Source organism: Ammospiza caudacuta, chromosome 7 (assembly GCF_027887145.1).
Source record: "Ammospiza caudacuta isolate bAmmCau1 chromosome 7, bAmmCau1.pri, whole genome shotgun sequence".
Lineage (NCBI taxonomy): Eukaryota > Metazoa > Chordata > Aves > Passeriformes > Passerellidae > Ammospiza > Ammospiza caudacuta.
Genome location: NC_080599.1, coordinates 30,673,334 through 30,691,486, shown reverse-complemented (window position 1 = coordinate 30,691,486; position 18,153 = coordinate 30,673,334). Strand labels below are relative to the sequence as shown.

The 18,153-nt window shown below is 35.8% G+C and overlaps 1 protein-coding gene across 2 annotated transcripts in view; it reads right to left on the bottom strand.

Annotated features, from left to right (window-relative positions):
- The window catches only part of DPYD (dihydropyrimidine dehydrogenase), a 327,901-nt gene that overhangs the window by 204,606 nt on the left and 105,142 nt on the right, over window positions 1–18,153 (bottom strand). For both annotated transcript variants that reach the window (XM_058808550.1, XM_058808551.1), the window contains 3 exons: window positions 15,087–15,283; window positions 11,188–11,269; window positions 8,733–8,820 (listed from right to left, as the gene is read on the bottom strand). In XM_058808550.1, coding sequence (XP_058664533.1) covers window positions 8,733–8,820; window positions 11,188–11,269; window positions 15,087–15,283 — 367 coding nt within the window. The remainder of the gene's footprint in view (window positions 1–8,732; window positions 8,821–11,187; window positions 11,270–15,086; window positions 15,284–18,153) is intronic.

Below are 18,153 nucleotides of genomic sequence, written 5' to 3'. Positions count from 1 at the left end.
ACACCTTATGATGTCACCAAGTGACAAATTTTGAATATAGTTTGATACTATAAAAGGTACCCAGAAGACTATCTATGTGACTTCATGCACAAGGAATGACAAAGTTGACCTCAAATGTATAGAACACACAAATGTATCACATAAACCCAGAGAAATATTTGTTTGCCTCTTAACCTTTCATTTTGCATTCATAAATATATGCATTTGCATAGCTATTTTAAATTTCATTCTAAAAGCAATGATATAAGAGGCCTATCTGAAAAGTATATATTAGAAGAGTAAGAAAACAACCTTCAAGTTTCATGACCATAGCAAGTGGTCCAAAAGCCTGGACAATCAGCATATATGCAAAAGCAGGGACACAGCAGCATAAACATTTCTATAGCTTAGTTAAAGATTACTTTTTAATGTGCACATGTACAATTTTCTTTTCAGATATTTGCTCCCTATAAAAATGTCCATGGCATTAAACTAATGAAGGGCAGAGGATGTGCCTTCCCGGACGATGGAGGCTGCTGCATTGGACAATACACTTAAAAATGCTTCCAGAAGAGGAAAGCTTTCCCATTAATGTGTTGACTTTGAAGGCAGTGGTGAGGGATGCCCTTGGGCACACACTGCAGGCCATTACAGCACTCCAAAGGCCCTCAGACTGTGAATCCACCCAGAAACAGAATCATTAGTACGTGTGCTCCAAGGAAAATGAAGAACCAAAAATGGCTTCAAGCACGGCCAGGGTCTTCCACCAAAACGAGGTAACTGCCTTTCATGGTATCACACTGCTCCTAAACCAACAAAGGCCTGACTCCTGAGCAATGATGAAAAGGAAGGCAGAGGACTGAGAAGCATAAAACATCCCCTCGGTCAGATGGAAGCCCTGAGCCCTGCCCATGCCCAGCAGTGGCTTCCAAGGCACCACTCTCATGAAGTCAAGAAGTGACAGAGCAAGAAGATCTACTAAAGCAATCTCTAAAATTCTTTCAAATTGTACTACAAACTCACAGAACAAATCCAGTTTCATCTTAACTTTCTCAATTGAATTCAACAAGGGGATACATCCGTTGCTGAGTGGGCAGTGAAAGGCATATGAATTCAGGAACATTATATTTATGAGACATAAATATGACAGGAAGACTGCTTAAAACTTTATTCATTAACACAAAAAATTGCATCGCATCTTCTCACCAATAATTGGCACTAAGTAAATGAGATTGAGATACTCTATTTGTGTATAATCTTAAAAAAAAATTAAACGCAACATGCCTAACTTTTTACCCAGTGTTTTTATCTTTTGCAAACAAGATTTAGGAAAGTAAGGAATTTCTAAAGCTCTTATTTAGACTTTGTATTATGGCAGTCCTCCTATACTATCAGGTAGAACAATGTTTCATAAAGTGTCTGATTGCATTAAACCCATCTGGAACCACATACACTTTTCTTACAAAAAAACCCCAGAGCGCTCAGCTGAAGTAAAGGATATGGATCAACTCACAAACTGCACTTTAGGAGGTAGTTCATTCTGTCTCTGAGTATTAATGTGGAAGTAAAAAGATGGCAGCACAATTAATATTTACACATCTAAAAGATAAAAGTAACTGAGTCATGGAGTGAAATTTCAGAAACAACAGGCAAGCAAGGACAGCTCTTTTCTTTAGGGGTAAAGCATTCAAGTGTGTAACATCAAAATAGGAAAATACATCACCATTTTGTTTTTCTGTTTTTATACACCTCAAACAAAAATGCTTTAAAATATATACTTGAATTTTAAAAAGTGCTAAATAATGTTAGGTTACATAATCCACTAAAATATGAAAAAATTACTCTTAAAACAATAAGAATAAAATTAATTTTGTTATTATATTTAGATTGTCAGTTTTTCAAGCAGACTGTCCAGCATCAGACAGGAGAATGTTTTGTAAAACATATGCAGGACAGATTGTTATGCTAAGTAGTGTTTTGGTAGGAAAGATAAGTAAGTAAGAGCAGAAAAATCTGTGTAATTTACAAGTGAATATCACAAGGATGCCCAAGGGCAGTTTATTAGTATTTTTTGAAAGTGTCCTAAGACTATTAATAATAAATAAGCTGTTTTGTGAATCTTAGCCCTAAAAGCTTTCAACTGCCTAGTGCTTCTGATGTATATAGAGGAATATTCCACCAATATCCAGAGCAGTACCGAGGACTAAAGAGCTGAAATAACAGTTTACTACACATGCCAATAGTAGAAAAAATGCCTCAAGCATAAAAATTCTTGGATTGATGTACATGGTTGGTCTCCAGGAAAGATGCTGCATTGGGAATAGTAGCAAGTTCAAATTATTCCATGCTGTAGCATGGAAGAACATGTTCTTTCACAGAATTCCTTTTTAAATGTAACTATTTGGTTTTTAATAACAATGCTTTTTAGATTAAAGAGCAGCAGACAATAATAAAGATGAACAAGTTTTGTATTAAAACTAACTGATTGTATAATTCATTTAGAATATTATTCACATGGGACATGAAACAAGAAATGTAGTGTTAAAGAAGGAGGCATTTATTCTCCAAGCTGTGAGCCATGAGCTTAAGGCTCTCCAGGAGGCAGGTTATAAAGAACTCCTGTACTTGAATGCATAGACTTGCAGAGACCTTCCTTGGGACTTCCCTTCAGGCAGCTGCAGTTCAGTGTGAAGTTTTGATCCTGTTTCGTACAAAGTGCAAACACATCTATCACTAGCCTTTGCATGCAATCTTTATTTTAAAAATATTTTTAAAATTTAATTCTAAAATTAGTCTAGGGGCTGTAAGGCAATTATGAAATATTTTGAATTAGCTTTGCCCAGATCCTGCCACTGCTCTTCACCACTGCTGTTCTTCAAACTATTCAAAGTACTCTGACTTCATGACTCATCTCGATTATTTCATTCTCATTATTTCTAATACCAAAGGCTCACAGCTTTTTGCAGATGCATGAATTTGAATATGTCAGCTTGCAATAATAAAATACTATTTCAAGTGTTTTCCCTGGTTGTGTAGCCTTTAATATCTTCAACTGCATATGGATACCAATGCTTAAAAGGCCATTGTTGTCACCATTTAAAATCCTTGGTGAAAAGCACTTAAAGTTTGCAAGATTCTGATACAGTCATTTCCCTTGTCTACAAGGAGCAATGAAATAAACCCAGAAACTATGCCAGGCACACATTTATTTTGAGTATCTAGCTGATCATGTTTCCAACAACATCATTCTTTCCTGCATGACCTTCCAAGGTATTATTTTCCTCCCTTAGTTGTTGTCTTTCATCTGCCTGTCTTTAGGCTTTGGCTTCCTTGCAGCAAAACCTATATAATCTATGAAGTGTCAAAATATTTATGAAATTATAAAATAATACAAAGCAATAGAAAAAACCTCCAACAACACAGCTGGTGATCCTAAGAACCTAAGGCTGCACAACGCCTGTCCTAAAGCTCTATCATTCACCAAGGTGCACTGCCATTTACACGACTTGTCACATTACCACTGAGACAAACAGCTCTTCACCAAGGGGCCTAACAGCCTCCCACAACATCACAAACACCATGAAACACAAATCAACTCTGAAAAGCAACCAACTAACAGATAAATCCCGGATATATTTTCAAATAACTGTCTCTAAACTCCTCCTTTGGAGGAGGTAAGCAAAATTGCAGATGAAAAGAAAAAGAAAACTCAGAAATACAAGGTAAACCAAAACCAGAGAAGCAACCAAATAAAAGTCTGTTCACAACCTGAAATGAGAACTATTTTGAACATGACATATTTCCTCCATAAATGTCGGTGCTGGCCATGGGCCTACGGGCCCCATATGCAGATTTCATGTCCTCCAAATTTAGTTTATGAATCAGGAGTACGATGCACAATTTTTTCCTATAGCACAAGCAAAATGAACATCTGTTCACTTTTTGCCATGTAGGTTTATATCTGTGTGGGTGGGTGTGAACAGAGCTCTTGATGTGTAATAGTCCTCCCATCTGCACACCAGGTGGCACTGCATAGTTAATCAGAAGATAATAACAGCCATGAGGAGATTACTTACTTTTTGGGGAAGAGAGAGTAAATCAATCTCACAGGTTTTTTTTAAAACAAGGTACATTAATGCTTGTACTTTAAAATCCTTTTTTTTTTCCTGTGTGTGTAATTTCACTCAAATCAATGACATGATCTTATTATATCATTGTTTGAATGTGATGTTAATTAACTATGAATTACTGCAATTATGACAAAGGTTCACTCCACAAGGTGTTTCACGTATTTTCTTTTTTTTATGTACAGTTTTAACCCTTGTAAGCAGGATACACCATTTAGAATACATTCAAACAACAATCTGCTTAGATTTACTTGGTACACTCACCTAACCCACCATTTCCCAGTATTTAATAGACCTCTGAATACCCATATACAATAAAACTAACTTCACAGCAATTCAGCAGCAGAAGATGGAGGAATAAACAAGCAATCTTCATTACTCAATGAGAAGTTAAGTAGAAACTTAGTGCTGTAAGTTTAAATCTACAAACACTGAAGTTAAAGTGTTTAAGCAATTTCTGGGAATGAGAGCTTCGGATTTTTCTTAAAAGGTTGCCAAATAAAACAATATTTCAGGACATATTTTTATCTGATATTCTCTAAGGAGAATGTAAATGTTATGAAAAAATATTAGAGAATAAGGCTAGAGGTTTGTGCAACAGTCTGCAGAAAATATGTCTATGGTGACAGCATTTCCATGTAGTCATTTGAATGTCACATGAAGAATGTCCTTTAAATATTTAGTTCATTCATTTTTATTCAATTAAGTAGTTCTACAAAGAAACTCCTATGTATTTTCTTTTTCAAAAAGGATTTGAAATGCTTTGTGGAGTCTGAAAAGACAGAATAACAGAATCCTGTTTTCCAAAGAAGACAGCTGAACTTCTAGAAAGATGAGGAATAAAAGCCTGGTATTTCTGCATTTGCCCAGATAGCCATGAGAGATACATACACATGTTTTGTTTTGGATTTTCTTATTGGCAAAAATCATATTCCACTCTGAAAATCCATGAAGAGCCACAGCAACACAAAGCGTTCAGACTGCTCTGTTCCCCGCAGGATAGCCCTGGCTGCCTTCCTCTGCTGTCTCTGAGGACCATGTGCTCTCTCCTCTAGCCCCTCACCCCTCCATTGATTTCTCCTTTTGCTCTCAGCATGCTTATTCTCTGTTGCCCTGAGTCTCTACGGTGTTTACAGAAGGCAGCAACTGATGCAAGACTTTTTTTTCTTAAAGCAAAATTTTCAAACTGATTTGTCAGTTCAGTCACAAATTCTTCACAAACCCTTCTTATCAAAAAGCAGAGCTGATTCAAGGCAGAATACATTGAGTAATCTTTCAAATCAGGACAGGAAAGGATTTTTTTTTTCTATGCTTACTTTTCGAGGTTGGATTGAAAATTTTGACAGTTTAATTGGGAGACTTAATTCCTATTAATTAATGTTTGTGAGTAACAAAACAAAGCCAAAAGTTTTGTAACTGAAGAGAATTGTAATTCTAAGATGAAAACTTTAAGAACTAATTCTTCATCTCTAATTCTTAATTAACATTTTCAATTGCCCAACAAAATAAGTCTAAGTTTACAAATAGCATCTACTTAAATGAAATGAAAAAAAACCTAAAAAAACCACAGTGGAGACTCCAAGAATATTGTTTAGCTGCTACGTTTTGTTCCTTTAAAAATTATCACGCATACCATTGTCTATTATTAACTTTGATGTAAGAAACTGAGATTCACGGACTATCCCCTAATAGTTGTGTTTGCTGTAATCTGAAATTGTGACTGCTGGAGAAAACCAGAAGCATGGTGTATTTCTTAAATTCCCATTGCCCGGCTGGATCCTTACTGCTTATCCAGGTAACTATGAAAGCTTTTTCTAGGATTTAGTCTTTCCTAGTTCAACATAGGCCTTCATAACCCCAAATTTCACATCAGTCTTCACAGCCTAATTGGGAAAGGTAAGATGGAGGTAAGGTGTGACTCACACTGAGACCCCAGAGGTTGTCAAATATTGGTGACATATACTGGCCACCTGTTTGTTTTCAAGTCCAGTACAAGGTATTTTTCTCAGCTTTGAGACAATGACTAAATGTAACAGACCTACTGGCTGGAGAGCATCTTTCCCCTTAAGATAAACCATCGTAGTCTCAATGCTTCAGTAAGCAAAGAATTGAAGCAAAGCACACTCTTTTGTTACTATTCATTTCAAATAAGTCTGTTAACCTGTATCCTTCTGTGAACTTAGGAATTCTTTAGGTCTCATGTCAGAAACACTGCCAACAGCTGATTAGGGCACACATTTAACACCTGTCCAAACAGCTCTCACCAAAAGCCTTTGCTGTTCATTTCTCTTCAACATGGTCACTGGCTAGAATGCTCAAACCTCAGTCACTGTGTTTTACCATTGATAGAACCTGCAGTGGAGGGCACTTTGCCTACCACACACAATATTCCCACAGGCAACAGATTTTCCCTGATGCATAACTGTGTAAAAAACAGTTTTCAAAATTCTCTTTGCAACTCCACCTGCCCTCAGGTAGCTGGTTATTTACAAGTGATCTTCTGTTTCATGAATCACACATGGACTTTTGTACAATCCCAACTGAGCAAATCTTGAATTCCAACTCATTTGCAAGACTAAAGGTGTACTCTTCAAAAATCACATTGCTGCAAAAAAGTCCTCTCACATTGTACTCATCCTATCAGGGATTCAATTTTCTTTTACATACTCACTTCTTTTTTCCACTAATAGGGAAAATTTAAAACTACCATATTTCTTTTCCATCAAGGTACAAATATATTCTGAAGCAAATTTCCACTTTATGTAAGTAGCTCCATAATTATTTTACCCCTATGATTCAGAGAATGTTCAAATGTGGTATTTCATTGAATATGTTTGTTCAGTAGGCAAAGAACACAAAAAGAAATGCAGTTCAGACTCATTATGGAGAAAAGGCTGTTGCTGATAGCTTATGAGTGCTCTATTGCATTAATATTGTTAAGTCCACAAATATGCGACCCCACAGCATGTCCTCTCCCTCTCCCTGCCAATATGCAAGGCCACTTTACTGCCCAGTGGCTTACACAGTACTGCAAAAGTGAGATGACAGGCAGACAAGGGGTACACAAAGGGCATCATAAATGCAAGGTAGTGTCCAATAACAAAACTTCGCAGGTACACATAATCCTTCATTAGCATTCATACACTCTGTTTCCTAGTACAGTCAATGAACACATGCTTTACAGGAGAATTATGCTTCAGATACCTTCTCTGGTTTATTAAAACTCTGGCTGTGTCCCTTTACCTAATATCTGTATGGAAAAATGTTCTCTGTAGGTATACAGAGATAAATATATTTCTAACCAAAAATATTTTTATTAACATAGCTTTATTAAGATCAGAAAATAAACCCAGATACATAAACCAAACACTCCAATTCTATGTGAAGTGCTCAGTGGTCATTTTTGCTGACACTAAACTGAACTGTTATTCTAAGCTTCTGAGTCAGAAATGCAGAGGAATGATGCTGATGTTAAAAAAAAAAAATGACTGAGAATTTTTTCCTAAGTGCTAGACTCACAGAAAACAAATGCTTATGAATTAATTCCTCATTGGTGAGATTGTGCAATGTGGTTTGAAAGACACAGATGAAAACAATAAAAAAATATAAGTCACACCATTTGCCTCATATAAAACTACATCAAAATATGATACATCAGAATTCCTTTACATGGAAGTTCCCTAACAATGTGAGGATTTAGGATTACATAAATCACAACACTCTGTGCTATCATTACACAACAGAATAGACCTGCAAAGCTTATTATACTGCATAACCAGATGGTAAACAACAGTTGTCGTTGTACTAAGAATTACATCTCTGTAATCAATAATAGGAAGGAGGAACAGTTGGACAACTTGTTTCCTATTATGTTCACTTAGGCAACGTCTAGATCAATAAAGAGCATTAAGCCTCATACCAACTGTAGACAATGCCTGCTCAACATGCCTATCATATGGCAGCAATGGGTCCAGCTGTACTTCAAAATAATTGTAAATGGATAATAATTCTAATCTAACATTAAAAAGAAGTGATAATTCAAACAGCAGAGAGGTGCAGGACTTCTCTCGTATATGAGAGAAGACAGACCTATGACGGCAGTTTTGTACAAGTCAAAATCAGCTTATTTTGTTAACCCACTCCATAAGTACATTTCACTACAGCCCATCTGAAGGATGTGGCACATTTTATATGGATGAAAGAAAAAAAGCAACCAAGCATGATATCACTGGCTTACATATAGACTCAGTAATTGTGTGGGTGTAGTAAGCTGTTCGCAAAAATTGAAAACTAAACTTGTGTATCGCTCTAGGCCAATATGGCAATTAATTACAAGCAAATTTTTAGTTCATCCATTTTAAACTATCTAAACAAACAATAAATCAACCCATTCAGCTACATTCACATATTACTTCAAGATCTGTAACATAAATCTGAAAATTTTAGCAATCCTATTAAGGCCACTAATTTTAGCTTCCTGATTTAAAAATTTTTCTTATATTCCATACTGCCGTAATGCAACAAATAAAAGCTTTCTCCCATCACGTTATTAACAAAGATACAAAGTTTATTCCTAGGCAGTCCTTCAATTTCAGTATGACAAAGCATGGGACCATGAGATCTTACCTATTCCAATAAAGACTGCTTTATAGCCATCTTCTTTCAAGCTATGGAGTGTCATTCCGTCCACTGCAAGGCCTTTCCTAAAACTTATCTGAAACAATTAAAAATTGCTTGGTAAAAATTCAATTATAATGAAGCAGCACATTCTGCATGGTAAACTAACAAAGGTTTTCAAAATAATGAATGACATAAGTTTTGATTTAGACTTGCAATTGTTAATTCTAATTTAGACAAGAAAGAGTGTCCATAGTGCAATAATTGATGTTCAATAATCTACACTTGTTTCTGATCAATTGCTTTTTGCTTCCAGAAGCAAAAGCTGCATTTTTATTTTTTTTTCTGGAGCCATTCTCCACACTAATCCTGCTCTGAGCAGCTACTGGCCAGGCTGAGCACCTAGAGGAGTTGTGTGAGACAGGGAATGCTGCTCTCTGCATGCTCAGGAAACCAAGGACGGCAGTGCCTGTGCAGAGGTCACGCAACTGGAGATACACACACCTTTTGTTCATCACTCCTAACCCCAAGGCCTTTGAGCACAAAAAGTGCATGCAATTCCTCTTCTGATATTTCATACTTCTTGACATAGGTATGTGTGTTTTTATCTCCACATCTTAGATTCTCTGAACCTGAATGTTTTCCCTCAGGTTTTTTATATCACATGTGATTTTACTTCACAAAATGCAGTGCCGTTGTGTAAGCTCTCTACTTTGTGATCTTAACAGTTTAGCCTTCAAGTCACTGTGTATCTTGTTTGTTATTCAATCTGCCTATATTTTATTTAGTATACTTTTCAGGTCGGTGAGGAAAAAAGGCAGAGGTAAAATACAATTTACACTACTTAAAACACTGACTTACCTTTTCTTTGGAGATTTAGTATACATTTTATCAGAGGTGAAAAGTCATGTACTATTGCAATCCTTATAAGAATACAGAGTCCATCACTGGCAACAAAAGACATTCCATAAAGTGTCATTACATTTTTTTATCCTGTTGTGTACATATGTTATGAAAACCTAATGAAGGAATTTAAATAGCAATACTATTTTATGTGAGGATTCATAATACTTCTAGGGCCTAGCTCTGTAATCCTTATCCAGCTGACTAATTCTTACTAATTTCAGTGGAATTACTTGAATAAACAGCACTACTGAGCATTACACAACACAGCACCTTCCACCACAGACTTGAAATGCTTTAAGTAAACACCAGAAAATATTTCCAGCTTACAGAGGCATAAAGCTAAGGTACTTATTTAACCAGCTTGCCAAAGGGTCAATTGCTAACCAATGGCAGAGCTTTGAAACAAATTTACATTGAGATTCTCTGCTGCACTCCAGAAGCCCAGAGGACCTGCAGGTCAGGATGACATGGTGGCTCTATCAGTCCATTCTGGAGACCTGGTCATAACACAGAGCCCTGGGAACTGAGGCTGGCAGGGGAGTCCCAGCAGTCTATACCCAGCAGTTCTGTCTAAAGGTGTCTCAGTGCTCTGTTTAACACCATCCCTAACTAAACCTCCATTCTGTCAGTCTTTTTGAGGGTTGCAAAGGGAACTTAAAAGTAGAAAAACAGACCTGTAGCACTTAAAACCTTATCTTGCATCTTACTAGCATTTTTAAAAAACCCAGGCAGGACAATGTTCTCACTCAGGTCTTGTGACAAAAGTCTACTACTTTTACAAAAAGAATCAACATGAAAGAATTTAATCCAAGAATTTCTTGCTTCACGTAAGGCGTTAGTAATGTTAAACATAAAGTATCTCTCCTGGTACTTAAAAATTTGATCCAGTGGTACGTTTGTAACTTCTATTAAAATGTGCAACAATTGTAAATACTATCTAAATCTTCAGCTCAAGTCCTAAATTACAATAAATTGCTGTTCACATTATCTATAAACAACACACATTTATTTAACAGAATAATGCATAACTATTGCTTTCCAAGAAGTTGAATAGATTGTTATTGTTTGTAACAGATGATCATGTTAACACTTTAATTTGATACATTTTATTATAAGATTAACTTGGATGCAAGACTATATGATAACCCATTAGAAAAAAAACTCAGGGAGAAGGAACAAAAGCAGTATCAAATATGAATGGTTTAAGTAGTGCCAAACTTGTATGAAAAAAACTTGATTAAAAAAAAAATCAAATCATTCCAATAGCTACATTGAACCCCTAAAGCAATTTAGGAATTTGTTTCTTACAGACAATTAATCACATGCAGGCATTCCAGATGAGAACTATTGATTGCCCTTTTCCAAACTAGTGGCATTCAGACAGGAGACAGACAAATGCCCTGAGCAAGAGGAAGCATCTTCCTGCCTCTGTCTAGCATAGCTTTTAATCGTTCTTTACTAATGTGCATGACATTTTGCTGTTAATCTTTGGCAGAGTTCTTGTTCTCTTTTTTTTTTTTTTTTGAGCTATACATAGGCAGGATATATTTTTCATTACCTTCACTCCAAGATCCTTCATAAGCTCGGCTTCAAAATTCACTACATCATATGGCAAACGGAACTGGGGGATTTCAGATGTACTAAAACAAAAAAAAAAAAGCTTGTAACTATTAAGAAAATATTATTTTAAAATTTATTATTATTTGCTAAAATACTTATGATATACCTTAGTTAATTTTGACATATGTGAATGGAAATGTGCTGAAGTGTGACTCTTGACTTTTTTTAATTTTTAGAGTGACAAAAAAGCATTATTCATCCAATGCTAAAAATGTAGGCCAGAAAGGCAGTACCTTGAGGCCAACACTGCCTACTCTTGTAGGTGACTAATTAACATTTGTTATGTTTGAATTCCAAAGGACTTCGGCTCCATTCCTTTTGTTCACCAGAATACACAACGCCAAGCGTAGAATACCCATTTGAAAAAAGACCTCATGGCTACTGAAAGCAAAGTGACATAGCAATCTTTCATTAAGCTATCTAATACTTGTGTATCAAATTTCCCATACAATTTTTTAAAAGTGGTACATATGCTATTTTGAGCTAGAGTATTTAAAAATCTACCTCCATTTCTACTTCATAAAATTTTAATTATTTTTCAGGATGGACAAACACTTTATCAGCTGTTGATTTCATGGTTTTTTTTGACTTAATGTTTATTAGCTGGCATTTTTTCCTCCTGGGGAAGATTAAGAATGACATCTTCAAGTTCCCAGAATCACAGAAGGGAAAAACTGCAGTGCCAGTATAGAGTCTCAGTTTATATCTACTGATACACATCTTATATATATATATATATATTTTATATATATCATATATATATATTTATCTCCAGTAAAACATGTTGCAGATAAACACAGTGAAGTTATATTTTAGATACTTTTGTTCAATGAAGATAAAAAACCTAAATACGCAGAAAAGTAAACGCTTCTCCCCAGATACTTCTAAGCTTCAAACGGTCTAATCTGTTTTCAAATTAATGAATCTGTAATATCCATAACAAAGCAGAGGCATCAGAGATTCACTGCAGCTTATTTTACATATTTATATTGACCACACATCTTCAGCATCAGGCCAGAAGAGTTTTATTTCTTTTAAGTTACATCAACTTCAATTATATTGATAAGAAACTGGTGTTCTTCCTTATTTCTAATACTGCCCTTTTTACACCTTTCTTGACCAGTGTGCAATGAGAAGCGTTGTAAATATCAGATATAATGAATGTGTCAATACAACTTTCACAGGTCATGCTAAATAAAGGTGTCTGAGGCAGAAACTAATGTATCAATATGATTCTGCAACAGAGATTCAATAAAGAAATCTAATCAAAAAAGAGGAAAGTTCTATTTTCCAGGTCACCTATGATGTCTCCACAACATGCTCCCAGAACACCACTGGCTGTTACATCACGGTCAGAATTTGTAAACACTTTTTTTTGCTCTTATTAAACACTTTGTTTTATGCTGTGAGGTATACCCACATGCATGCACATTAACTATGAAAATAGGCATTTTATCAAAGTCAACTCTACATCAATAATTTTGATGCAATTTCTTTCAGCTGCAGCAGATGGTCTCTGACTCTGCAATGGAGAGACAGAGGGGAAAAGGAAATGGGGCAGAGATGGAGGAGGGATGCAGTGGATGCAGTGTCCTACAAATCCACATCAACCTCAAATTTGACCCAAGTCAGAAGTGCTTGGACAGGTGCCTGGTGTTTCTCAGAGACCTCAAATTACTGCTGCTCAAGGGACAGCTCTTTGGCCTAGGAAGAGAAATACTTTGGTACATTGTAAAGCAGTGGCACAGACAGAAGCAAAAGTAGTAAAGCTTGTTCATGCTCTCTAAGCAAGAGCATGGTGTGCTCATGCCTACTGTACTATAAAGCATAAATTTTGAACAATTGGTGAAACGTAGGAAAACCTGCCCATAAATATGAAAATCCAGACACGTTCAGAGAAGCACAGATTTTTGCTATATTTAAACATCCCACCACAAGAATTTCAATCACTAGACACCTTTCTAGTGTCACAATATTATGAAAATTAGCTATGATGCAAGAAACATCCTAATTAAAAACAATTGGAAAAAACTTTAAGAAAGCAAAAACACTGCCATTATAAACAGCTGATTCCAAATACAAATTGATTTGGTCTTCTTAGCAATTTGCAACAGTTTATGAAGCCTTGAAAACACGCTCATCGATAACTTAAATTTGTTAAAAGACATGATGCAAAGACCTAGAAATGCAATAATGGATGACTGCTGCCACAGGCCAGCTCCCCTTCTGTTTCAAGATTAAAGTAAGGACAAAAGGAATTGATGCCCTTAAACCACACATGAGCATTTCTACAGTGAATGGAAGTCAAATTTGACCTTGATTAATACATGTTTAAACTCAAAAAAAAGAAATACATTTAAAAATACACTCCTCAACCATTAAGGATACTAAGAGAACAGACAAAACTCTGTAAGGCTTTTTGCATTAGGAGAAACAACAGGCAAAACATTATTTTAAATTCAAGTTAAACCACAAAGAACTTAAGACCACACTGCCTCAAATACACAAGCACATAGTAAGCAACTAGCATTGTCCTACAGCACTGAAGCAGCTGCAGGAAGTCCTGCATTGTATTGTCAAGTCCAGCCTGAGTCCAATCTGTCACCAAAAAAAGCCTTTTTGTTAAAAACCTCTTACTACTTCTGACTACTTTACAGCAACAAAACTGATTTTAATCTTGTATTTATGATAACATGTGCTACTGAGCAGGTAAATAGGTATTTCACATACTAAATTTGCAATCCTCTATGGTAACTAGTTCAAGTGAAACAGCTTCACAGTTAAATGCCTATAGATTACCACCTTGGTAATTAGGTAAAATAATCCTGAAGCTCAGTGGGAAAAACGCAAGTAATCAGTTCAACTTCTCCAGAACTGATTCTCTTTCTTGCAGAGCACTGAATAAGTATTTGACATTATGACATTATGGATCAATTTCATTAACTGTGTCAACTCTATTGATCTCAGTGATGCTGCATTAAGAAATGTAAGCGCATCACCCTTCTTTTTCTCTCTGTTTCACTATATTTTTTATTTTTTAAACACATTGTGTGGATGCATTTTGTACTCTTGCACACTTGACATTGTGGAATTTAATTTTGATTTTGAATGGCTTGGTATCCACTAGTCAGTGTCAGAATTATCTCATACACAGGGATTCCAACAAACCTACTAGATTTGATCACAGCCATTACTGCACTGGCAAAAATTAATTTTCTAGTGTGGAGGACTGACAACATGGAAATACTAGCCAAGGGTTTACCACAGAGCAAAACTGCAAATGTACCTTCCTTTATGTATTTGAACTTTTTGAAGGTTGAATTGCAGGGGGTTTATTTCACCCATATGGTATGGTCTGCTAAAGCAGATCCACTGATGGCTGATTGCCATTGTCACCTTTATTTACACAAGGTAGTCCAGGAAAGCATGTTAAAACAAAAACTCTCCATGAAATTACTACCTAAAGCATTTTAAACATTATTTCACTAGGGCTACAGGGACTTAATCTTGCCTTAAGGATAAGGGAAAATGGCTTCTGATGTGACTTTCTAATATGTTAACATGATCATAACAATTACACCCTAGAATTTAGGTTGTATGAAGAAAATATAGGAGATAGCCACTAGATTTTCAGTTAAAGCTTGCCTGCAACTGTACCTCTTTTAACATGAACGATCAATAATTTAAATAAAAGGTGACTTGTACAGATGTGAAATCTTCTGTTCTCTTCCTATGCTAAAAGTCAAGTGATCATACATAAACTATGTATGTACAACAGTTTTTGCTATGCTTTCTACAATAATTGCAAACAGTGCTTTGTTATCATTGTTTTATTACCTTAAGCCCCCAAGGTACTCCTGCTTTTCAAATATGGTGATGTTTGAATAGCCCAGTCGAGCCAAAAAGGAAGCACAACTTAAACTTGCAGGTCCTGCACCAATAAGAGCTATCTTCACCTGATATGCTTCAGGCATATCTTCTAGAGGAGGTAAGGAAGGGTTTCTGATCTGAGGAATATTCATGGCTTTGAAAACCTGAAAAGCAACAAAATCAACAGGTTAAACCCATTCCCTCTTTAAATTTTATTATGACTGACATGGTGGAAGCTTCTGCTAGTGCTGTCACATATCTGATATATTATAGCAAACTCACAACATTATAGAGGTTTCCAAATGACATGATCTGCGCATTTGTGAGGGATGTTGTATTAGCAGGGTTGGGTCCTTCTATGGGTCTTTTTGTTTTAAAAAGCTCTGAAGTCAGGTTTCTCACTACTGTAAATTTTACAGAGAAGACAGATCCAGACTACCAGCGACAGAATAGGAATGCAAAGTCAGCCAGATGGTAGAGAATCTCTGCAATGCCAAAAAATTTCCCTGCAAACAAATTATTCTTACTAGTAGAAAAATATCTCTGCAAGTAATGCAAAGGATTATAGTGCCAGTAAAGAGGCTTTGCTTCTTCAAGAGACAAGATGATCCTGCATGATCCTGGAAAAATCACTTATAGCTTGAATTTTAGAGGCGGTAGGTGACAAACTTTAGGTGGGTTTGAAATGTTTTTTAGCAACTACACCTAGTCTTCAGTGCTATATTTTCATTGTTAACCCTATGCTTTAGATGCCTCCTCTTAGATAATTGTTATGGGACTTGATTTCCATTTCTTACTTACTTAATTTGTTGTCCACTTTTTGATTGGGTTTCCAAAAACTGCAGACACATCTGAAAGTTAGACAGTTCTCTCTATGCCCCAATTACTCATTCACCTGCATAATGGTGATGATCTGCTCCAATCTCTCCTGACAATTAAAAATACTTAGGAACAATCTCTGCCCACTGTTGTGTACTTCTCTAGAACCCAATGCAATGGGCTACTAACCTGATTGTAATGTCACACAATTTTTCAGATGTGCATTAAATCATTTCTATACAGATATACATTTCTACTCAGATATACAGGTAAGAGGTGAAGGCAGAAATATTCTCTATTGCCAAAGCAAGATTTCAGTCTCCTCTGCACTTAGAGAAATTGTAGAGAAAGGAATTGAGTCTCTGTCTTGTATGATATACAAAAGGAAAAAGAACACACATACAGCCTTAGAGGCCACTAAACACCAGAAGCATGGAAGAGCACAGGTACATCTTCTTTTTACTTTAGGCATTAGGGGGAAATATCTTTAACCCAAGCAGAACATATTTGTAGCAGAAAAAATAATTCAAGAACACACTGCATGGGGACTCTCAGTCATATCACAAATACTGTCAATGTAGAATCTTAAAAACTACCAGGAAACCACACCGCTCCCCACCTATTTCAATGCAGAGCTGTGCTCCCTGAAATACATACACTGAACATTCATCTTAATAAATAGCATATTTCAACTATTTAGAAGCTTACCAACAGATTTTACTTTCCTTAGAACTCAAGAAGCAAAGGGTTTTCAAGTTAAACTTTGGTAATTCCAATCCTGATTAGAATTTTTCATTTATATTTTGAATCAATGTTCATTTTCTTCATATGCACTTGAGCACTCATGCTAGGTAAACCAATGATTAGTTCCTTCCCTCTCTAAAATTTCTGTGTCAAACTCCCCCAGTCTTTGTAAATTGACACAGCGGTTTAACAAACTGCATGAAGCAAGAGACAGATAATTGTTTTAAAGAAAGAATCATTTAAACCTGACAATTCATACAATATGGGAAAGTTTAATGTGGTTATTAATGGATTTCACAGGCTGAAAAGCTCATATTGAACTGTGAAACTAGATTATGATAACCCAAATGCAATGATATTTCTAAAATGTCTGCTTTGTTATATTCATAAGAAATTGCTTGAATTATAGCAAATTTTCATTAGTCTCATATAGTTGTTTAAAAAGGCTATTCTGTAACAAAAATTATATAACTTGCATATTTAATGTGCATATTGAACACACTGAATATGCATATGCTTAACATATTTACTACTAAATTTACTGTTAACATAACTATTTTTATATCTATTATTGAATAGTCATACCTATCTAATAAATGTTACACTGAAGTTCCACACTACTGTGGTGCAGTGTTAAGCTTCAGAAACCAAGCACTCATGCAGAAAATCCTCAGAGTTCAGGCTGAATGGTCAACTTTAATTCTGCCTATTTGCAAACAGGGTAAAACTGTCTTTATGCAGCTCAGCCAGCTTGTGTGGCAGTATCTTGCCATCTGGAATTCAGTGGCAGTTTTGCATATTAAGGCTGGCAGGGTAACTGTGTGAAAATAGCAAACTGCTTTAATGCATTTCAAAGGATTTTTACTCACCTCATGGTGAAGTTTCCCTATACTGTAAGTCACTTAATTAAATATCACTGAATTCCTCTGTATAAATCCTTTGGTGGCCACAGATGAGCAACTGGCGAGCAAGTGTTCAGTGGCACATTACATTCAACTGTCCTTTCTGCTTCTAATCTCTTCAGACTATGTTCAGGATGCAGGCAAAACTTAATACTATTACCCTTCTCTCCACTTTTCCTTCAAAAACATGAATTATTTCTTGCTTGGTGTTTGGATGGAGTTTTTCCTTTGTTTTTCAGGGCTTTTTAACCAAGAACCATTCAGGAAAATGAGACCAAATTATGAATTTTGAAGCAGAGTCTCTCAGTGAAAAGCCTCAGTCATCATCCTCATGTCTGCCTTTCCTTCTGGCGCTCGCATACACAGATTAATAACAGACAATAATAACATTAGGCATTTATTCCTTAACTTTTTATCAAATATGACACGATTTTCATTACTTCACTATCTAGGGCCTATTCAAATTAAATCCACATTGAATCTGTCCACTTCCTATGCCTCGTGTCCATTAGAATCCTCCAAGAGGATGTCCCAGTTTATAAAATATGGAGACTTAGTCCACAAGTGAG